The sequence below is a fragment of the Amphibalanus amphitrite genome, unplaced genomic scaffold (assembly GCF_019059575.1).
Source record: "Amphibalanus amphitrite isolate SeventyFive unplaced genomic scaffold, NRLGWU_Aamphi_draft 000034F_arrow, whole genome shotgun sequence".
NCBI lineage: Eukaryota > Metazoa > Arthropoda > Thecostraca > Balanomorpha > Balanidae > Amphibalanus > Amphibalanus amphitrite.
The window spans coordinates 513,712-537,290 of record NW_024881530.1 but is presented as its reverse complement, the minus strand read 5'-3'; the positions used below and the strand labels follow the sequence as shown (position 1 = coordinate 537,290).

The 23,579-nt window shown below is 49.7% G+C and overlaps 2 protein-coding genes and 2 non-coding genes across 7 annotated transcripts; 2 read left to right on the top strand and 2 right to left on the bottom strand.

The window, feature by feature from the left end:
• Positions 1 to 130: 130 nt before the first annotated feature.
• On the bottom strand, positions 131 to 13,670 carry LOC122370170 (protein VAC14 homolog). 4 transcript variants are annotated; one of them, XM_043345554.1, is made up of 15 exons: positions 13,590 to 13,670; positions 12,383 to 12,515; positions 11,994 to 12,141; positions 10,813 to 11,267; positions 10,263 to 10,383; positions 6,760 to 6,883; positions 5,763 to 6,019; positions 5,326 to 5,446; positions 4,859 to 4,970; positions 4,278 to 4,452; positions 3,861 to 3,979; positions 3,335 to 3,414; positions 2,390 to 2,540; positions 1,847 to 2,037; positions 131 to 1,586 (listed from the first exon to the last, which is right to left on the bottom strand). In XM_043345554.1, exons 2-14 carry the CDS (start codon positions 12,481 to 12,483, stop codon positions 1,893 to 1,895), a joined length of 2,109 nt encoding a protein of 702 aa, XP_043201489.1. In that variant the 5' UTR covers positions 12,484 to 12,515; positions 13,590 to 13,670; the 3' UTR covers positions 131 to 1,586; positions 1,847 to 1,892. The 4 variants fall into 4 exon arrangements, with proteins under 4 accessions (XP_043201489.1, XP_043201499.1, XP_043201471.1 ...); XM_043345564.1 differs by having other exon boundaries at positions 13,584 to 13,652; XM_043345536.1 differs by having other exon boundaries at positions 13,550 to 13,602.
• Trnaq-cug lies at positions 9,887 to 9,958 on the top strand. The gene has a single exon. It is a non-coding gene; the product is annotated as a tRNA-Gln (tRNA).
• A 217-nt stretch (positions 13,671 to 13,887) lies between the features above and the next one.
• LOC122370159 lies at positions 13,888 to 22,826 on the top strand. Its single transcript, XM_043345526.1, has 7 exons — positions 13,888 to 13,982; positions 16,208 to 16,378; positions 16,771 to 16,964; positions 17,446 to 17,625; positions 18,078 to 18,275; positions 19,492 to 19,626; positions 20,970 to 22,826. Exons 3-7 carry the CDS (start codon positions 16,797 to 16,799, stop codon positions 21,321 to 21,323), a joined length of 1,035 nt encoding a protein of 344 aa, XP_043201461.1. The 5' UTR covers positions 13,888 to 13,982; positions 16,208 to 16,378; positions 16,771 to 16,796; the 3' UTR covers positions 21,324 to 22,826.
• Trnaq-cug lies at positions 17,279 to 17,350 on the bottom strand. Its single transcript has one exon. It is a non-coding gene; the product is annotated as a tRNA-Gln (tRNA).
• Positions 22,827 to 23,579: the final 753 nt, after the last annotated feature.

Below are 23,579 nucleotides of genomic sequence, written 5' to 3'. Positions count from 1 at the left end.
AAACGACCGCTTGGGCAGCATACAAACCAAAGCCACGGTAGATCCGAAGCATCAAAGACGTCTCCATTCCCAAAACAAAATAACGAGAACATGCATACCATTAGGTGAAAGTCATGAGCAAATAACAGACTGTCTTTCACCTTGGTATCTTTATTATTTCACGATTAACATTATACGATGTGTAAAAGCATAGCACACTAAGACACACACTCATATGCTCATAATACTCCACTGATAAATGTTTGATTACATTGAAAATACGCTGCACAGCCGTTGGGAAATGCAGCATCAGCACTGCATGACTAAGCAAGGCACCCGTCGGCGCGTGGGACTCTCCTTTGTGTGTGGAGCACATGTGAACGAGAGGCGGCAGCGGGCGCGGGTGCAGGTACACAGACAGACAGACTCCATGAGTACAAACACTCAACGGAGATAGCCCGCCCGGTAACATCCTCTGACAGAGACTGGGGACGCAGAGATCCACCCAGTCATGGCCCAATCGACACTCACACCAGACATAGGGGTAAACAAGGCAGCCACGGGCCCATCGACCTTCACGTCCGACATAGGGGTAAACAAGGCAGCCACGAGCCCAATTAACATTTACACCCAACATAGGAGTAAACAAGGCACACAGGCAAGCCAACACAGCACCAAATGGTATATCATGTCCACTAAAACATACGGTACAACATAGGACAGGTCCAAGCCAGATGGGAATAAATAGAGGCGACGGAATGATGCCCGTTTAACACAGTCTTAGAAGTCGTTAGCCCTGACGGTGTGTGCACCGATGCAAGGCGGATACGTTGGTCTAATACTGACAGACCCACACAGGGCGGCGCTGGACTCAACACAACTGGCTTCGACCATCACAAACCTTCGTAATGGTGGGTTAGACCACCAATGTCGTCAGTAATGGTAGCCCAAACCACCATGAACCTTCAGCAATGACAAAGACACCATACCTCTGTAAGACAAAGTGCTCTTTTTCATCGTCGCTTCAGCCAAGGCAGCCTCGCCACCAAACCTCAGTAATGGCGACTCAAACCACACAATTACCTCGGTAAAAGTGGCGGCGGCAGTCACCACATACTAAGCTCAATGGCGGGTTAAACAGCCTCGCGAGGCAGACAGAAGCAAACACACTCAGTTGATCCACCACAACCCTCGAGAGTGACCGCGGTCCCCCTCCCCCCCCCCGGCCCGACGAGCCCAGATGGTGACATACAGCTTCCGCAAACTGGTGGTGGTGGTTGACATGACCCTCCTCGGCCCTGGGTAGCAGTGTCCGCAGCTAAGGACACAAGCGTCTCCCTTAGTCGAGGGCGCCTTTATCCTAAGCCGTGCTTGTGCTTAAGTCCTCTTTCCACCCAGGTGCCAATGTCGTTCTCTAGCCAAGGGCGCCAATGCCCCCTCAGACAAGGATGTAAATATCCTCAGCCTCAGGAGCAAGTGACCTCCCACAGCTCAGGCGACAGTGAGCCCACCCCGGCCCACCTGGGTGAGATGGGATCGAAGTCGAACGCTACGCCACCTACAGATTGATGGTAGAACTGTGTGCTGGTCCGGAGCCGCGGCGGGATCTGTGGGTAGACAAAGGGTTTGATGTGAGAGAAACGGTGGTCACTGTGCTACACACGAATAGGAAATTGAAGGACAGAGGAGGAAAAGGCACAAAAGAACGAGAGAAGACAGAGAAACTGGCGTGTACACGCAAAAGTAAGCCATCCGCTTGGCGAAGCCAGATAACATCCTGCTACGCTGCGTGGAGGTCACTGACTTCACAGGACACCACAATCACCTGAGTCCCCGTACCAAACCCCTCCCCACCCTCGCCCCGTACCTGTGTGCGTATTGGAGCACCGTCGCAGTACGGTGCGGGTGGGTCATCAGCTGAGCTTGTCGAGCAGGTTGGAAGTGTGCGAGAGCTCGCGATACTGGCGCCGCCTCTCGGTGGCACGGTGAAACTCGGCCAGTAGTTCCTCGTCGCTCATAGGGAGCTTGGGGCGTTGTGGTCGGACCCCGGACGGTGTCCTGTAGGCAGAGATGGTCGTCATTTGTCTTAAGATAAATTCACCATCTTCCTGTCCATATCATCATACACTTACGCTAGTGCCCCAGGCTGAATCATGATCGAAAAACGGAAAAGAAGTGGAACAATTCCAATAAACTTAACAAGTGACAGTAACGTCTCGATTGTGTGCCCTTAGGGACGGCCTCAGCCACTGCGGCACCAGAATAGTGGCCACCTCATCCCAACGTCTCAGCCTCTATATCGGCTCATTTCATAATCCTGTAATATGTCTTTATCAATTAATCAAGCCTGTCTTTATGTCATTGTCATAGTTAAAACCGTAGACCTATCCAGCTATCATACTGCTCTTACTTGTCCTGCTGCCGCCGGTGATTGGGCACGCAGTCAAGCCGTCGGCGCAGCACCGTGAAGGCCTCGGTCTGCGGCAGGGTCATCAGCAGGCCGTACAGCGTGTCCAGCAGCTCCGGGTACAGCCACGGCTCCAGCAGCTGCAGCCGAAGGTCTGAGAAACACACACAGTCAGCTGGTCGAACAGTGTTATACCGGGAGGATCTCTGTCGGGCACCAGGTAGCTCACGGACAGATACTACACCTTTTTGCATTTGAACTCAACCATTCGCCATAACTGTTTGATGAGCCATTTCGACAATCGGCATTGAGCACAACTATTCCGGCGTGGTGTGTTTCATTTCAGCCATTCAGCAAAACAGATTGAACACTGAAATGAGCGATCCGCAAAACGATCGATCCGTTTAACACTTCGCCAGAATTCGGCATTGAGCGAGCTCGCTCGGCATATGACGAATAGTTTCGACCATTGACGATTTGTTTTGCACAATGTTGAACCATTTGTCCAATGTCGAGTTATAGGGGAAGATCGCCGAATAGTTTTGCACAATGGTGATTCTTTGTGTCCAACCGACCATTTGTAGCGCCACCTATATGGCGAATGTGTACAAATGTTTTGCCCAATGGTCAAAGGCTAACGCAAAAAGGTGTATTAGAAGACAGAACTCCCGGTCTGGAATGCAATGGAAGCTGAATCATGAAATCATATATTGTAGCATTCTCGTTATTACATCGCACGTTTTAAAGTTCTTCTCAAGTTAAAATACCCACCTACGCATATACTACACGACGCATAGACCATTCAAATGCATTGCTCTCACGTTCATCACCTCACTCCTAGCAAAACCTCATTCAGATGCATCGAACACTTTTGCGCTAAAAATCCACCATAAAACGCGTGACACTTGGTCTCCCTGGTGATGGCGCCTACCGTATCAGTATACTCACAGGTGAAGATGGGCGTCTCTAGCAGCTGCACCAGCCGGTCCAGCTCCGTCAGATAGTCCACCGTGACCTCTATACTGCCACTGGACGACGGTCTCTGGTTAAGGATTCTAACACAGAGATACAGGGAGATAACACGAGAACTTCATTTTTATAACACTGTCGGACTAGCGTTACAATTATAATATCGTACCACATTGCATGTACAATGGGCTTAAACTTTGTTGTGGATTAAATCCAGCGATAAAAGAGGCATTTAAATTAACATGTGCATAAACAGGAGACAGAAACAGCTTTACGATCGCTTAACAGAAAACAGCATTGAGCTTAAACGTTTGCATAAAATACACTGAGTTCTTAAACCCACTCTAGGTGCCCACAATCGGATCATCACACAAACAGTGCCCGTTCCGACCAAACCCCCCCCCCCCCCTCCATCCGTCCTGATGACTGAGCCCACTCTGATCTCTCCCCTCCCCCCACCCATTCACCCTTCTCTTTTCCCCGATCTTCCGTCGGCAAAGGATACAGACACTTGACCACGGCGAGGGCGTGCTCGTAGTTTTGTGTGAGCAGACAGAGTGAAATGGTGGCGATCGGGTTCAGACACCAGGTACGGTACAGCTCCACGAACAGCCCTCGGCTCTCCTGGGAATAGAGAACAGAGTCACAACTCACAACAACCGAGCGCGAGCGCAAGTGTGCAGCCATGAGCGAAGACATGAGATAAAAGGACGACGTAAAAATATATAACAACCGTCAAGCCTTACCAAAAATAACAGTTGCGAGTTAAGACCAAGCTCAGACTAGCTGTTCTGAAACCGATTCGGTCCAAGAAGATAGCCATACTGAGATCATGCTCGAACTGGCCATACAGGAGGCTGCTGCTCTCAGTCTAGGGCTGCGCTCTTGGACCACGATTAGCCTATCCTGTTCTGACACCTACCTCAGTGGTGAGCAGTCGCAGCTCGGTGCGCAGCTCGTAGAGCTCCGCCGACGTCAGCAGAATCGTGTTCAGCTGCCGGATCATCAGCGACACAAAGTCCAGGTTCGTGTTGGAGCGCAGCGACGTAGCCAGCGTGCGGAAAATCTGCTCGGCGCTCAGCAGAATACACAGCTGCCTGTAGAAGGGTAAATAACAAACGGGGGATTAGCCATACAGCTGCATGAGGGGGCAAAGCCAAACAATACACAAAACATCACTCGCAAGATACACAAATCCATTGTGTAAAACGCGAATCAGAAGAACAACCATGGGTTACTAGTTAGAATATAAACGTCAAGACACTAATTAACTAGTTGTGTTAAAACGAACTAAAATACAGCACTCTTGTACTGTAAATAAAACTAAATATCATAGGTGAAAAATCACCCACAATGTTTAAAGTCGGGTGTGAAAGACGAACATGAACTACGAAATGCAGCAAAACGTTTTTTTGTGCAATAATGCTTAGCGGCGCAACGCTCCCTAAAGCTTTCAGCCCAAAGGTCTGCCTTGTGTTGCCCACTCCGCTAATGTCTACCCACCGGATGATGATGGGTCCACGGTCTTCCAGCAGGCCGAGGTTGTTCTCAAACACCTCCAGCAGACTCTCCATCACCGTGTTGAAGTAGTGCGAGCCCACGATCTCCTGTGGCGCTGCGGACATTGGGACAAAATATCGGGACCAGGGTCAGTGAGTCCTGGGGCGGGCTAGAGGGTAGTGGTTCTGTGTCAGAGGTAGGATGGACAGGCCGAATCATTGGGGAAAGGCAAGGCTCTGTAGATATAAGAAGGTGGCATGGTGGAAAAAAATCGAATCGTCGGTGATAAACAGCCAAGGTAAGCAAAGAAGAAGGAAAATGCTGGTAAAAGGATAGGACTGCCCGGCAAAACATCAATGTCATCAAATATACTCTGTATATGATATATATTGACGTTGACCGTTCGTTTCGTTCATGGCAATTCAATGTTCTCCCTGCCACGATACCGCCCCCTCAAACATTCTCCTCACCTGCCGGGTTGGCGGAGCAGATTTCCGCCAGCACCTGAATGTTGAGCACCACCACCTCGTCGGCAGGGTCGGACAGCTTGGTCAGCAGCACTGGGAACACCCTGTCCAGGTGCTGGTACATCTGCAGCAGAGCGCGAGAGGGCGTCGATTAGGGTTCGGGGAGACAAGGGGCAGGGGGAAGCGGCCGGCTCTTCAACGCGAACAAAGTAAGATACGGTACGACACACCGTCAAATTGATGCTACGTTACATCGCATCATACAGCATATTCACCAAAATATGTACAGCAATTAGCTACGAGTAATCCTGTCGATATGTTTATGGTATTGCGGCAAATAATACAGCAAATACAGCTCCTAAATACACTATATAGAGGTGAATGCACACGACACAGTTTCCGTCCCATCACATATAACCGTCGCCGCCATCCCCACTCACCGCCTCCGGCAGCTGCTCCTCCAGATGTCGGAACCATTTCAGGATGGCCACCTTGGTGGGCACGGACTGCGTGTCGGCTAGCCGGCTGGTCAGCACCTCGACCACCGCCTGCAGGTTGATGCCGCTCGCCGGCGGTGTCTGCACGGGCGCCGGCGCCGCGGCGGCCGGCGGCGAGAACGGCGCATTGCCGACGCTGGTGTCCGGCCGCACCAGCTGCATCAGGTTGTAGCTGATGGTCTTGGCGTTCTCCTTAGTCACTGGTGTAGACAGGAGAGAGAAAAGGTCAGAACGGCTTAAAAGGTCAGAACGGCTTACAAACTCGGCTGGAGTTGGGCAGGTGCATAGTGAAAACTCAAAGAACACGGCTGGAAAAGTTTTCAGACGACAGAGAATCACTTGTGATTGAGGAGAGCAGCAGCAGCACGACGAATGATGCGTAACTAACGAATTGACTGACATGACGCAAAAACACGACCGACCGGCGTGATATCGCACATACATAGGCAGCAGACACATACACAGTACACACACAGACAGACAGATACACAGACACCGACCGCACCTGTGGCACCAGATCGATGGTCATATTCCAATGGCGGAAGTGGGACACACCAAAGCGGAAAATGTTATTACAGGCATAACAGCTGCTCGCGGGACAGCCGAGCAATTTTCATGAATTGCCAAATACCGTGAAGTCCGTCGCAATATGCACATGCAATGGCACATACTACGCAATAAAACAGCCAGTCGATAGGTATGTCAGGTTTTCATAAATAATTTAGATTTAACGTTCTCAATGGTGGCGCTTCTGAGCACAAAATATTGCTCAATAGCTCTTATTGCGCAGGTTTCTCGGTTGACAGCCCGCAGAACTTCTTCACGCTGCCTGCCTTCAAAGTTCATCGTAGTCAAACGACAGTAATTTGTGACTACCCGCGCACCTCACTCATACTGTCTTCTATGAGCATTAATCACACTGTCTGCAAATCTTACTGACACTGTCTGGTGTCGTCCTGGAGCGCCAGGCAGGGCAGTACGGCCAGCAGAATGCCAGCCAGCTGAGGCAGCAGGCTGGGGCCGGCCAGAGCCACAAACTCCTTGGTCCAGCACACCGCTACACGCTGCCGGCAGACAAAGCACAAGAGTTAGATCATTGACGATGGATCAAAGTAAGATAATACACGGTCGAGCAATTATGTCAAGCATTACACAACGGCATTCAAGACATACCAGGTACGGCATACCAAGTAGTGGACTCACGCCGTAACAGACCGTACGCGACAGACCAGTAAGAAAAATGGACACGCATGGATGCTTTGCTCAGTCTACTCACTCAGTCTCCCTCAGTCTATCCACTCAGTCCAGTCGCTCAGTCCACTTCACCGTAGCTGCCACGGCAGTCAGTCCTCACCACCCTGTATCGTCCCACTGACATCAATTCCTGTCACCGGTGACGCAACCTCTCATCCAACCACCTCACGGTCACCAGCAGCACTGAATCACTTTTAAAACCAACACTACCGTCTAGTCTAGTCACTAATGGTTCTAATATATCATCGTCGGCAATACTGGATCGCCAGCAACACCAACCGCTTTGACACTAACGGTGACACCACTTCTGACCGGTCACCACTGGTTACACCCGGTGTTAGCACCAGTCAATTCACCAGCACCACTGAGCGTGATCAGTCACCACTTGTCGACAGCTGCCACCGCTACCGCAGTCGGCGTACTACTGCTCGGTGCCGCCTCCGCCACTGTGATTACAAAACATACATACACATTTACACATGGACACTTAGACAGACAGACAGACAGACGGACGGGCTGGCAGACAAGCAGACAGACAGACAAACGTAGAGACACGCACACTGCGACAGACAAACATACAAACCTAGGTGAACAGACAAACAGACATACAGACACAGACAGTCAGGCTGTGGAACAGAAGTTCACACTTCGGGGAAACATTTATCGGTCATGGTCATTCGGTGGTCTGTCATACCGCAGCAGAATATCCAGCTGTTCTGTTGTCACGGCGCGACTTGTAGCGTTCGTCACATTGTGGTGGAACACTGACAGTCACAACGTGGCAGAATAGTGACCGTTACACAAACACACATTTCCGTAGAGCATCTGCCTCACACCAAAACAGAATATAAAGTGTCCCCCACACCACACCATAGCTGCAAAGCACGCGTAACAGCGTAACATAATACGGCCTGTTACTTACCTCAAGTTACGGCAGAACACCTCTCACAGGCCTATCACTCACACCACAGTAGATTCACCCCTCACATCCAGCACACTGCGGGCCAGTTTATCGTCCGACCGACTCCGACGGCGGGTCACGTAATGGGTGACCCTGGGGTACTGTGGAACCGACTGACTGTCCCGAAGGGACCCAAGGAGTCCGCCACGCCCCCTGGGTATGTCATGGCCAGATAAATGATAAATCCAGATGACAGGCCACCGACAGCTTATCAATGGTGCTCGCAGCCACATACCAGGAAGCATATCAGCATTTACATAATATAGGTCCTACCAGTGACCAGTTTTTACCAACATAAAAATAAGCGGCTGCGGCTATTTTTGGCCCGAAGTCGTCGCCCGGAATCGCCAGGCGCGCAAAGAAACGTTGCTGTGAAAAAAAACATCAGCCAGCCAGACTGATGTTTTCGCATCAGCGGTTATTTTTCGCGTTGTTGGTTTAGCTTTAGGGCGACTACGGAATAAAATGTCGGCAGCCGACGATTTTTATGCTAATAAAACTGGCCTTACAGCGCCACGCCAATGAGCCCCCAATTACCGATAACAAGGCCCTCCATTGACCTCACAAAGGTTGTAAGGGCAAACAGCAGTAGGCAATTAGGCAAGTGACATGCCTTTTGTCTAAATAAAACTATCAATACAAAAAAAAACTAAATGACCCTCCAAATGGCATCCTTCAGTTTCAATTACATAATTCACCGATTAAATAACCAACGTCTGTGGGAAAAAGACTTTGACCGAGTCAAACAGAATCAGACGATCCAAATCAATCGATTCCTGGTCTTGGATGCTATCAGTGGATCGATTATACGGGGGTCTGTCCGTTCATTTGGGTTAAATAGAAACTCCCCATTCAGTGTGACGTCTCAACTGCGCCCATGAAGTCAACACTGCGCGAGCACTGGGCACTGGCGGCGGTTAGTGACGCGAGGCGCGTGCCTGACATACCTCCCTCCCCAGTCATCCATATTGCCATGTCCCAAGGTCCATACCAGCCGAATGTAAACACTGATCCCACGATGTGGAGCGTAGGCTATGGCCGGAACCTCTGGGGAACGGTAAATGTATCCACAACGCACCACGTGACGCACTTTTGGGTCAACGCGTCAGGTAGAGCCGTCATGGAATGTTTATCAACTAGCGCTTATGGGGCGGTTTGATAATCACCGTACTCCAACGACGCATAGACTCGTGACGTTTCTGCAGTCAAGTACGCAGCTTAGATGTTGAAAGTCGACGGTGCAAGGAACGAGATGACAGCTCAAATGATGGCCGTCGACGACATTGACATAGCCAAACAAACTACCCTCTTGCGTATCACCCGCCCAGCTAGCACAGCTCTCCGCATGTGCGAGATGGTAGCCATCGCTGCCAGTCAACCAAATTTTCTTTTGTTGGGTTAGGCCCTTTCGGTCCAATGAGACCATTTCAGAGCCGGGAGGATGATAGGATATAGGGGGAGACATTGGTCTGGGCAGGCACCCTAGTGAATCGCCGGGGCTGAGCCCGTCCAGAGGACAGGCCACCCAGCCCCAAGGCACTCACTGCACCCGGCTACGGGGTGCGATCCCTCGGGAGCAGCGGTGCCGCTCCAAGGGAGCAGCCCGCATGAGATAAAGTTGCCTGTCCAGCCCGGAGGGGGGTTGCGGCGTGGAGGAGAAGGATTTCAGTATCCTGAGGATAGAAGCACGGAACGGTGAGTCAACCAAACTGTTAGTGGCAATGTGTAGTATACAGCCATACACTGTATACAGTTGCACATGCGCACGACACCTCTACAGTCAACACTAAAAGAGCGTGCATATTAACCAGTTCTAGTTTGGATTTTAATCGTACGCAGCCGAATCCATAACGGCCCCGTGGTGTAACGGTTAGCACTCAGGACTCTGAATCCTGCGATCCGAGTTCAAATCTCGGCGGGACCTGACCTTTTCGCTTCATCGATCGGAAAAAGAGTTGAGGATCGCTCACAAGCGGGAAGGCCCTCTACACAAATTCCGACATGTCAATAATTACGTAAGGTAGTTTAACACGTATTCTTTGAACCATTCATTCATTCATTCATTCATTCATTCATTCATTCATTCATTCATTCATTCATTCATTCATTCATTCATTCATTCATTCATTCATTCATTCATTCATTCATTCATTCATTCATTCATTCACTTCACTTCATTCATTCAAACTCACTCACTGGACTTTAGTACTGGTGATGTTGGATCTCACCTGTGTGTTGGGATCCTGCGACTGGATGTGCGTGATGAGCACGGAGATCATGCCGGCAAAGTTGACCGTGTTCGACCGCTTGTGGATCGAGTCCAGAAAACGCTGCAGCAGGCTCTCACAGCTGGTGGCATAGTACACAGACAGCGCCGGTTAGTAGGGATGGGGACGCAAAACACAGTGCGGATAAATAGCCGGGAATAATACAAAAACAAGAACAAAATACATATTTCATGATGACGTATTAGCATGATCACTGATCCTTTAGGAAAACAACCAACTTGCATCCAGATCGGTTTAGCCTGTGGGTTTGGCAATCTTTGGGATTGGTCGACAATGCTGAAATAGACACGGTGTAAATCCACGCATAGCTCCACTCATTTGCTCCGTATTCCGAAACGTTTGACAATATTTAACATAGAGCACCAGGATCAATGAATCTTGCCCACCCAGAAAGAAATTTGACAATCACACAGTCACTAGACACAGTATACCCAGGGTGATCAATCCTATTTATCTATCAGAGCTATCAAACGCTCGCGACCACGCCCACCTGGTCATCAGCGTGTCGTCCGGATCGGAGAGTATCCGGAACAGGCCATCCAGCAGCTCCGGCAGAAATGGTAGCAGGTCGTGCTCTGGCAGCGAGTGCAGGTGCCCCAGCCAGCTGATTATCAGCTGACGCACTATCCGCTCGTCCGTGTAGACACGATCCCGCACGTGCGGCATCAGTGAGGGCAGGTCAAACTGAACACACTCCACCACTAGATCGTTGAGAAGTCGGTCCAGCATGTCGGCGCCGGAGCGCACGTTTAGGTCCGGGTCAGTCTTCAGCTGAGCCATGGCGCACCAGACGCGGTTGAAGCTGGGCATGGTGGCGCTGCGTACGGACTTGCAGACGTTGTACAGAGCCTCGCAGCCGTAGTAGCGCAGGCGGGACTCGTGTGATTTGACGAAACATGTCAGCACTGTCTCGATCATGGCCGTTGCGTATGGAACAACGCTCGGCTGAAACGAGGGTGGTGGGAGAGGGGGAGCGCGTGTCAGACTAACAAGGGATATGATAGCTGACTTGCTAGTGAAGATGCCATCGTGGAACGGAAAAAGGTCGGTAGCAGTTCTAAGAGAAGTTGGTAAGAGTGCAACAATACTGGCAGTTGGAGGACCACTCTAGCAGATAGCATTGGAAGTTGTAAATAAACACCTCCATCGAAATGCTTGTCATCAGACACCAGACTACCCCACAAGTCAGAACAGTGTTCTAAAATTGGATATTGGTTGGGTATGCCGATGAAGAAAAAATCCTAGGATGAAAAAAAAGAAAGTAAATAACTGCAGTATTTTTGCAAAATGGTGTAATGCCAATTTTTATGCTAACTGATAAACCAGGATTTCATGTCAGGATCTTGACAGGGTGTGGAGCAAAAGGATGTGGGTGCATCAACTGTCAAGTGACAAGTGAACTGGCTGCTGGGAATACATGAAACTCTTTTCAGAGATGAAGTAAAGTCGGTCATTCATATTTTAGGGATGCAAATATTTTCCTCATTAGGTGTGATTTGCCACCAAAAAGGCTGAAAAATGAAACGCTGAGTCAGAAATACAGTGCTTTGAGAGGGCGAGTGAAAAAATACTTTATACTACAAACTACAAAGATGAGAAAAAGTGATGGCATTTTTAGATTTAAAAAATATCATGTTTCTATGTAAAGGAGGCATCACCATCACATCTTACCTGTCCCATAGCCACGGCCATGGCGCCGACGCCCATCAGTCCTCCTTTCACCGTGTTGGTGTTGGGTGAGTCACACATGGCACAGAACACACCCAGCAGCTGGTCCAGCATTGCTGTGTTGTTGGCCATCACAAAGTCACGCACCATCCTGAGGGAGGTAACCAGAGAGGTGGGGTCAGGTCAGAAGACAGTCATGGAGTATTGCCCCTGTGATGGGTTATGAATAGTTGATGAAACCATGCTCTGGATTTGAGAATACACCCATTAAACATCAATAACACAAGACAACAGAATATGAATAACAGACTTGAATATCTAATGGGGCTAAAAAACTTGGAACATATCTTCTTTTCATCCAATGGGGCTAAACGAATTGGAAGATATCTTACTTTTCAATTTCAGCAGCAGCAATCTTCCTCTTGTCATAGAGCTTATCCGTGAGTGCTCGATAGCAGGATGGTGTCAGAGGGCTGAACTCTACTTCAGCCATGGCTGGATATGTGCTTTGACCTGACTGGGCAGCTGTGGGCAGTGGCACAGATTGTAAAGACAGGAGCACTGTGACATTGATATACCTCAGGCATCAAACCAAAATTTATCATGACTTAACACTAAACAGCCTATCCAGTATTCAGGGTGCTATTTAGGGCTAGTTTTTAACAGTATACTTAGGTAATGCTACCAGTTTTCTGGCAGGTACCTATCTGAAAGTAACTTGCTGGCATTTCTCTGCCAATCATTGGTCAACCAAACACACCACCTGAATTTGCTAATGAGAAGACAAGAAACACCACCAAGATGGTGTCATGCTGATAAAAATGGTCAGCAAACAGAGATCTGCCAAGCTCATTTGTTTATGCAAGTGACATGTACAAAATGTGCCAACTGCCAGAGTAGAGGCAAGGGAAAATTGGAAAACTGCTATCAAAACTTTGAAAACCAGGGCTTGCGCAACAGCTTCGGGAGCAATTGGCCAGTTAAAGGAATCCTGATCCATCATTTTTATAATACAAATATTACTTTTGTAATATCAGGCCTTAGAGCAGAGCCTTGTTTCACAGCTTACTGTTTAAGGCTGCAAATATTACCCTTTTTGGTTTCCATGGAAACACTAGCAAAGTTCAATGTGAACATGCTAATTTGTTACGTTCCCCCCATGGAAGTAAGAGCATTAATAATGTGCGGCGAAAAATACCCACGGATTCAAAGTACGAATTGGAATTGTCCTTGAATCCAATTCCATAGATTCCCAGAGGGCCAGAACAAAAATGACTGTCAGAGAAATATCACAAATGTCCGAAAGACAGTTACAAATAAAGTGACGTTTTGCCTGAGGGAGATATTAAAATGTTACAATCAAGAATAGATGTACCTACTTAAACTTTAAGTGGATGAAAATTAAAAAATCAAAAATGCATACAAGATCAAGATGAAAAATGAGAAAATGACAAAATGTGAGAATCAGACATTTAATATACTAAGACCAGCCAAGACTTATGCATTGGATACTAAATCGATTGGCTTTCCTATAAAAATAACTTTCGACACACACACACCACAAAATTCCAGCAAAACTCCACTCGTAACTACTCATACAACGCGCAGAAAATGAAAAGACGACGGGAAATGGCGTAGCTCAGTTTCGAAACTTTTGCGCCATAACCGCCTAGAAAACATAAACTCAAGAGCTTTTAGTTTAATACTAATAAAAGTTATTATTATTTTTATCAATGAAATAATTGTGAATTGTGTAGAGGACTTTATAAACAAAACTAAGAATGCAAACAAACACAAATTAATTTGCTTTACTGGATGTAAGAAATAAACTTCGAAAATCGATGGGCCGCTCAGCTGATTCGAGGTCAGCGCCTTTTCAGCAGAAGACGGGCAGGCGCCGGAAGTTTGGGAAATTTACGGAATGGATCGACACGGGTCGCGTTGTCCTGGTGCTTTGTGCCGTGCCGTGTTGGAATTACAAGCGCATTCATGGTAAGCATCGAAATACAGCATAAAGTTATCGCCTTGAAAATGTGACTTGACATGCTCTTTTTTCCCATTTACTACCAACCAACATAACGTGTCTGAGACTTGAGAGCCGAGCTCAAGTTGGTCAACAGTATTGCGTGAAAAATGGCATATTTGAAGCTCGATTTCTGATTCAAATGAGGACAAAATAAAAGCAACTTTTCTCCTAAAAATGTTATTATCGACGATCAAATAATCAAAGCAAACAAGTCATTTCAATTTTGTTTGTCGTCGTCGATACTACAGTACAGGTCGACTGATAAATCAAATGTTAGCACAAAAGGCAGCCTTCGGTCCAGCTGTGAGGTCAGAGGTCATGACCTTGGTTTGATAAATTGACCACTTTCATGTGTCGCATTTCATGTAAACCAATGCCTACATTATCGGGCGCATTCAATGACAGAAACGTAAAGCATAACAAGAAGCAAACAACTATTGTACCAAGTCTGAAAGACCAAAAACGTCTCAATTTCTCTTCAATACCATTGACGTAAATAGGTATATATTGTTCGTGATTTATCAAAAGCTTTTTGTAACTTGAACTATTCGATAACGAGCTATGGCTAAAGTGATTAGTATCAATGTCAGAATATAAGGAAAATTTGACCTTCGGTGACGCACTATGATATAATCTAGCCAATGGCCGTTTTACTTTCGTAATTTTATTCGATGCTTTAACGTCACTTAGCTCTAGCCCTTGTCGCTACCGGTGCCTAGAAACCTAGGATGGTGCTAGTGCTAGGTAAGAGCAAGTAAGAGCTCCCGCCTTTCCCCGCTTCGATCGATGCGTGTTTGCGCGGGCTAGGGTAAGGCTCCACAACTAAACGATGCTTACCCCTATACGGGAGCACTATTTTGTATGTATGTATAATGTATGTATGTATATATGTATGTATGTATGTATGTATGTATGTATGTATGCATGTATGTACCATGTATGTATGTATGTATGTATGTATTGACACCAAAAGCCTTCCACAAATGGCGTGGCGATTACGGCTTTTTGCAGCTACTATGTAGATGTGCACGTCATTAAACATCCCTGTATTTATTCAACTATGCACTTGAGAATTTTTTTTAGAGAGTATTCAAATTTCAAGGCATCATGTTTGTTATGCGACGCAGGTCTGTGTGCTGGTACTGTTCGCTAATGGATTGTTGGGAGGTTTTCGGAATATGTGCCGTGAGCGGCAGTACTGGTCACGCAATGCGCCTTAGAACGACGCTTTGTATATACTCTGAGAACGACGCTGCTATGGATCACAAGACACGAGATCTCTCCATTACCTACGATTTATTGATCCTGTGGTGTCAGTTGAGTAGATACATACGCTCCTACTTAGCGGAATTAGTTCAGTTACTGCAGTATAGGTACAGGTGTGTCATGTGACAGTCACCCCTTTAGAGTCAGATGGCTGAGTAGGGGTGGAAAATTGTGCCAAGTTGGCGTACCACGAACTTCCCCAATTCCACGCCGGCTTGGCTTTGGAGCCGCAACAGACGGCGGAGGCCGGATGTCAAGGTCACCGCTAGGGCGGCGTCGAGTTTGCTGCGCCCGTGCTACCCCAACTCGGCACAAAGTGTCCACCTCTGCCGCGCCGTGCTGACTCGACCTATCCGTGCTTCTATCCTCAGGATACTGAAATCCTTCTCCTCCACGCCACAACCCCCCTCCGGGCTGGACAGGCAACGTTATCTCATGCGGGCTGCTCCCTTGGAGCGGCACCGCTGCTCCTGAGGGAGCGCACCCCGTAGCCGGGTGCAGTGAGTGCCTTGGGGCTGGGTGGCCTGTCCTCTGGACGGGCTCAGCCCCGGCGACTCACTAGGGTGCCTGCCCAGACCAATGTCTCCCCCTGATTCCTATCATCCTTCCGGCTCTGCAATGGTCTTGTCGACCGAAAGGGCCTAACCTAACAAAACAAACAAACAAACGTGCTGACTGGGTCTGTCCCAGTCGCCTTTCCTAACACCTCTAGACTCCTCCAAGATTGCTTCCCTGTTTCAGTAGCAGCTCTAGCCCCTACAAAGCCAAGGAGGGCCCTGCTCCAACCTCCTCTATCTTGCTCTTAGAGGAGTTTAGAGGTGTTAGGAAGTGCGACTGGAACAGACCCTTACTGTCCGAAAAGATAATGACCCGTTTGTCTCCAGCCCGTTTGACTCCAGCCCGTTTGACCATCGTATCCTTCCAGAGTGGGCCGGCTGGTGACCGTCACTGCTGTAAAAGTTCACGTGCCGCCTGCCATCCGCTGCGGGTTGCCTGAGGCCGGCCCATGAGGGATCAGGAAGGCCGGCAGCGTCCTAGGCTCGGTATCGGCACAGCCCGCACCACCAGGCCGGCCCTGTTCGCACGCCACGCTCAGGTATGAAGGTGCCGCAAGAGCCACGCAGGCTCAGGCGCCTCATTTCTCATTTCTCAGGGCTGTGCCGTGCCTTTGCAGTTTGCAGTGAAGTGATTTTGTGCTCTGCATCCAGTATTGACTCGAGGATCCATTTCAGCGTTGGCTTTATTCTGCTCCCATGAATCAAGAATCAAAAATCAAGAATCAAGGTTGTTTAGGCTCTGGAAGAAGACATGGACTTTCCTCACCAAAGATAGATATTGCTACCTACTAGCCATTTCCCATTGATTAGTACAACTTACCTATCACTCGGCCGACAGCTAACAGCTGTGACCTACCGAAGACCCTCACCATTACCTTGCGACCCCGACCGGTGCCCATCTCTGACATCCACTCCACTTCTCCCCACTCAGGTAATCCGACAGTCGACCAAAAGAAAATGGCGTCGGACAGCGTCTCGGCGCAGACCCGGTCACGAATCTCGGGCCTCGACTCGGCCAGTGAGTGTGAGAGCCGTATCCGGCGGGAGCTCATCTCCGTGTCGGATCTCTGTGGCGGCGTGGATGAGATCCAGGACCTCCTCGACGAGATCACGCTCTTCGGGGAGGTGAGTCGGCGACCGAGCGCCGCACGGGTACCTATCACCTACTCTGCAGTGGTCTCGCTCAATTATTTTTTAGTACGTAGAAAATATGTATTAGTTCACTGGGAAGTCATTTTTAAATTGACGTCAGAGTTTGCATTGATGCTGATTGGTTGGTTTGGTATTTTTCTTCCTTCAACAATCCATTGACTCGCATTTAGCTGGATAATTTCAATTGACCATGTCATCCATACCCACAGTTTGTTGCCTACCCCTCTATCCCATCGAAAACGCCCATTCTGCAACGCCCCTTCTCGGTCAAATGGGGTCAAAACCACAGGTCCCGCCGAGATTTGAACTCGGATCGCAGGATTCAGAGTCCTGAGTGCTAACCGTTACACCACGGGGCCGCTAAACCATAATCGAAAGTAAAATTTTCTGCCGACGCGCGGCGACTAATTGTTCCCCGTCTACCTGTCTGACTTGTCGGTCGTACCGTTCTCAGACGGGTGAATGTATGGAGATGCAGCGGACGGGCAGCCGTATGACGCAGGACACGTGGGACTCACACCAGCTGCAGCAGCCGGCGGCAGCTGCCGTCGATCCGCGCACGCTGGGCATCGTCTGCAGCTGGCGGCCCGAGCTGCTGCTGTCGCCGCTCGGACTCGGCGAGCTGCTGCTCATCGTGAGTAGGGGAGTCGTGTGGAATACCTTCTTCAGAGTTGGGAGGAGAGATAGGCACTGCAGTCAAATGGAGTCAGACTCGAGGCTTTAGCCGGTCGTCGAGCCCGGAATACCTGCCAGAAGCTAGTCGGAGACTCAAGTCATTGAGACTGGGCTAAGTCAGAGGCTGGGTCATGCAGCGGGAAACAGTGCATAATGGCATCATCGGCCAACTGACCGTCTAAAGATTACCACAAACCTAGTCCTCAGATGCTATTTGGCACCTTATATCCGCAGTCCTGACCTCTCGGCTTCACTGCTGCCCTCATGAGGTTTCAAGTCGTTTTTCAGCGGTCAAGCTTCTCAGGACATCACAAACGCTGCCCTTATGGCGCTCTCAGCTCATTCGATAAGCAATGAGCATGCGTGCCTTGTTATCTTCACTGACCACTGTTCTTTCCTCTCCGCCCCCAGGCGCTGTGCGTTTGCTGTCTAGTCAGTATCGGCGTCAGCGGCGACCCTGCTCGCGGCTCGCCGCTCCTGCTGCCCCACGCCGGTCACACGCGGCTGGCCATCTTCAGCTGCGTGTTCTGCGCCCTGTGGACGATGCTGATGCTGTTCGTACACATCACGCGGATCCAGTACTGTCTGCTCATCAACTGGTCACTACTGGTGAGTGAGTGGGGGTCGGGATGCGTGGGCGCGGGTGGTAGACTGGAAGTGTGCCGTTGATCGTGCTTGATTACCAGCGTGTCTGAGTCGTGTAGCATCATTTAACGGCTGGATATTTGTATAGCTGAAGTCCTTGTTTACGGAAACGGCCTGTGTTTGTTCTTGTTTGTTTTGTTCGGTGTAGGCCCTTTCGGTCCAATTAGACCATTTCAGAGCCGGGAGGATGATAGGAATTAGGGGACCAATAGACCAATGACTTTTGGTCTGGGCAGGCACCCTAGCCACCGGGGCTGAGCCCGCCCCGAAGGACAAGCCGACCAGCCCCAAGGTACTCACTGCACCCGGCTACGGATGTGCTCCCTCGGGAGCAGCGGTACCGCTCGAAGGGAGCAGCCCGCATGAGATAAAGGTGCCTGTCCAGCCCGGAGTGAGGGTTGCGGCGTGGAGGAGAAGGATTTCAGTATCCTGAAGATGGAAACGACGGACGGGGTGCCACTGAAACGGCTCAGCCGTTGCTGAGAACTAGCAATGTAATCGTTGTCACTCTTTTCTGAAGAAGCAGCGCCGTTTCAGCATTCTGTAAAGTAAGTCTTGTCTTCAATTATTTTTTATAACAATTTTCCTTTTCTTGTCATAAGGAGCCATCCCTTCTCCATGTGGCGCCGACCCATTGCTCATTGCCTACCCGTCGATATTGTATCGAACCACGGCTACCCAGCGGCCACAGCTGAGGTGACTGGCGCCGGCCGGGACACCCAGAGGTCATTAATTGCCGTCCAGTCGTGACCGACCGGCCGATATCAGTTCGATTGGCGGCGGGGCAAGGGCACGGCAAAGCCGCCCAGTCATGCTCAGTGGTGGCCACGTGTCGCCGTCGGGGGTTGGCGGGGTGGGTCATGGTGGGGAAGTATTTGTCTACAGGAACACAGTGAGCAGCGATACGGCGCACGCCGAGATCGGGAGGGTGAATTTGCGTGATGTTGATCTCATTTTCTATTGTCTTGTAACCATAGGCTGCCTGAGCAGCGTTTTCGGGCAATGAAAAAACGTACTTAACTACACCAATCAACCAACCATTAATTGACGAGAAGCTTGTTTTATTTGGCCGTACCCTGCCTGATGCCATGATTAGTCTAGCGCAACTCTGTGACCCGACCTAGGTCACGGAAGGACTCATCATTATCAAACCACTGATCTTTCTGTTCCGCCCTTCCAGCACACCTGGCTGTTCGGCCTGTTGTCGGCGGTACACGGCACGGCCGCCGTATTGCTGTTCCACCAGGTGTACCAGTACACGTACCAGTACCCGCACCTCTCGGCCTGGACACGTAGCTGGACTACCGCTGCCGCCGTGAGTACTCGTGGCTCAGGGCGATATTCCGACAGATAGTCCAGGGTGCAGTACCGTCTTTCATCCTCATTGCAAGTCGAGTTGAATTTAGATATCTACTCCCACATATTGCAGCCTGCATGGACACCAATCTTAACGACATTTATTGATTGCATCGTTGGCTTGAGTCATTTGTGCCCCTCTGTGTATTAGTCTCCCCTATCTTAAATCTGAACCCAGTATCGTTGCATTCCACGGCCACCAGATACTGCTCGGCGCTCGCCCCTTGTAAATATTCACCTTATTGTTGCCACCTGGTCCGCCGCGCGGTCCGTCCGCGCTGGGGATGGTTACATCCCCCCCCCCCCCTCCCTTGGTATACGGTGGGTGCGCGGTGCGTGGCGTGCCGGTCATACCGGTCCCCGGCCGGCGCGGACGGGTTATGTGCGTCTATTGGCGCCGTTTACCCGGCGACTAATTGGACTGTCATCGTCTACCACAGACCGTCTCCATCACTCCCTGACACGTGCCGGCCGACCCGAGTATGAAATTAACACCCACTTATCACACCTCCAACTGCGAAAGGGTTGAGTCTCAAAGACCTTTGCACTAGCCGCCCATACTGCGGCGGCAGGAGCGGTCCTGCGCTGCCGCTACCGCTGCCGCCGCCTGGGGCGTTCCGTCATGAAAGGGTTCGGTCCGGCGTCTCCGTCCCTCGGCACGCCGGCAGGGCCGGGGTGGCGTCCGCCGGGCAGCCGCCGGTGGCTTGGTAACAATGGGTGCGGCTCCCGCGGGGCGCACCTGTCAGTGGGCGATTTTTCACGGGCGTTTTTGCAGTGTCCTGGCAGTAGCTGTTCATACCGCGGCGAAGGGACGCTCACAGGTGGCTCATTTGCTTACGGGACAGGTTTAATGAGCCTTGGTGAAGGTGTTTGGTCAGCCCCTCGGCGGGTGGGCACTGGGAAGTGTATTCACTCAGTGAACCATTCATAATGTCCCTATTCAACACTGGGTTGTATGGATGTTGTAGATAAGTGGTTTGATTTTATGGCGTGTAGGGGAGGAAATGCCAATATATCAGGCATCTTCTCTGGCTTGTTTCATATTTACGTGAAAAGACCGAAACACCGAAACAGACAAACTATCTTAGGTGATATATCGATGCTTTATGATAACAATAATTATTGCTGCACTTTTTACAGCGTACGAGCTGCATTTGTTACCAGCTGCACTGATTTAGTGGTTTGTTCATGGCGTGGTGCGGCGAGAGGTACAAGCTGATGCCTCTGTAGGATGTTTTGTTCTCTTCACAAGCGCCTTTCCTGACCGTGGCGTGCGACTCTGACGCTGCCGTTTCCACCCAGGTGCTCTGTCTGCTCGCCGGCTGCTGCGCGCTGTTCATCGCGCTCCTGCCGCGCTGTGCGCCCTCCTCCCAGTACAGCCTGATGCGGGACCACTCAACACGCACAACTCTCCTATCTGGCACCAACGCCGAGGACTGGGAGTACCGGCACCCCGAGCCGGAGCCGGCTGACGCGCTGCAGAACGACGCGGCCGACTCGCAGCACTACCTGGTCAACAACCCGTACATCCAGTGGCACGTGGAGAACGGCACGTTCTACCTGTTGCCGGACGAGCTGCGGCAACAGCTGCGCCGTGACAGTGAGCTGCTGGGCGCCGCCGGCGGCGGTGGCGAGGGCTCTGTGCTGGGGACGTGACGGCGCGGAGGGCGGACGGCGGCCGACGGAGCCTCATCAGAGGAGCTGGTCCCGCTGGTCATCGTCGGAACGGGGACGGAGTGAGGGTTCCTCGGCCTCTCTGATACTCGCCCGACCAGAGGGAGTAAATTGTGGTCGGTCTCCGTCCGCCCGCAGAGTGAACGAGGCAATCCCATAGGAGTTTTAGCCAGGGATAGAACGTGTGTCGTTCAATTAGTAAGAGGCTCCCTCTGCACAACGCCCGCCGGCGCCCCCTGCTGGTGGAACCACAGACTGCACCGTCGAGCTGATCCGATCAGTTGAACTGAGAATGACCTGACCTGATCTGGTGTAGTGTGACCTGATCCGACCTGTTTTGGTGGGTCGGACTTGCCGTGGCTGCCGCGGGTGATGGATCTGAAGATTTACTCTGCGGTGTTGTGATCGCTACCCCGCTTCGCTCCGCCCGAAGAGCGGTGCCTACCTCAGAGACAAACTGCGTAGAGGTCACACGTCATTGTGAGCTCGTGTTCCGGACTGCTCAGCTATCTAACTGTGCTACGTCCTCTGCTCTTCCTCAGACTTAATCAGGTTATAGTCGTACTTCGAACTTATTTTTTATTGTTCCTGTGCTGTCAGTGTCTTCTGATTATCAGTAGTGTGTGTCATGTGGGCGTTAGGAGGCTGGCGGCCAGTATTTTGGTGATATAGGGGAGCTTCAGTTCACGCACATTAGATTGTACTCGTAGATTGTTGATCCTCGTCATCATTTCTCATTTCTGAGTGTTTGAGCTGGGTCTTTTACCCTCTTTACTGATCGACCTTATACCATTCCCCGGTATTACACGGTCAACTGTCGGCTCTTGTCGGGGTTCTGGCTAGGTAGGCACCTTGCATTGACACCTAATCTGACCTTTGATCTAATTTGACCTGACCTTTGATAAGACTGACCTAACCTGGCCTTCAATTGGTCTAATGCGACCTTACCTTCATAATTTGAGCTGACCGGGATTCTAATGTTCTGGCGCAGGTGGATCCGGTCTCACTCAGTCTTCTGACGCCAGTAAACGGATCTGACTGTTGAATCAAATAGTTCGCTGGTCTAGCACCTGTCCGGTGATTTGTGTACTCTGTAGGCTTCCACGCGTCGTTACGCACAATAGTGTCAATGGATGTGGCGCGAACGCTGCATTGTCGAGAATGCTGCAGCTAGGTGGAGCTGGTTGTCTGCCACAAATAAGAAGTTTTATTGTCTGAAACTTTTGACTTGACTTTGCAAACTCATTGACATTCATGCATTCATTCGTATAGTCACTTTTCAAGTTCATAAAAATACGGGACTTGTGTACATTGGAGCCATTGGAACCCTATTAAGACCTTCCAGGTTTCGGAACTAGGCTGTGGTGTTTCTGTTAGTGTTGGGATTTGTTTTATATTTTTTACACACATTCAAGTTACATCTACATACAGATATATTGTATATACAGATATATTTAAGTGCAGATACCGGTGATATTCGCTTATTTTAAAGGAAATAGTTCACTTTCACGAAATTATTTTTTTTGCAATGGATTTATGATTTTTTATGTTCAAAATGATCAGCAAAGAAAATAAAACCTATTTATAACAAAAGATTATTTTCTATATTTTGATATAAGAAGAACTTTTCAGTTTCTGTAAGGCACAGGCGATCCAGTATGAAAAGAGCATGGGTTCCGAAAATTCTTCAGAAACTAGAGAAATTATCGCGGCCACCGGCATTTGGGCGATCTGCTGCTGCTGAATGTCCTTATTGATCAGTACGAGAATTTCTCTTGAGTTCTCGTAGATAATTTCACTAGTTTCTGAAGAATTTTCGGGACCCATGCTCTTTTCGTACTGGATGCGAATATATGCAAGGCACACATCCTCAACGCAATACACCTTTTTCGGGACGAGAAATAGAATATCTTTGCCTAGGGTGATCGTTGGGCTGTAAAAGCTCCTGATTTATGCTCGTCTCAGCCCAAGCTACGGAACTGCTATTCCAGTTCAAAACCCATGTTAAAAAGTGAACTATTTCCTTTAATGTATCAGCGTTTATTATATTGCTAAACAGCTACGATATACATTTGCTTACCCAGGTCATAATGTGTGTACTGGTAGTACTTTAATATCAATGCAGGTACGGTGTAGTTATTGCCTGGCAGTTGTTATCAGTCATTAGGTTTAGTACGTCATTGGTCAATGTGAGTTTAAGTTTATTGCACTGCTTGCCTATATGTGTGTGGCACAATG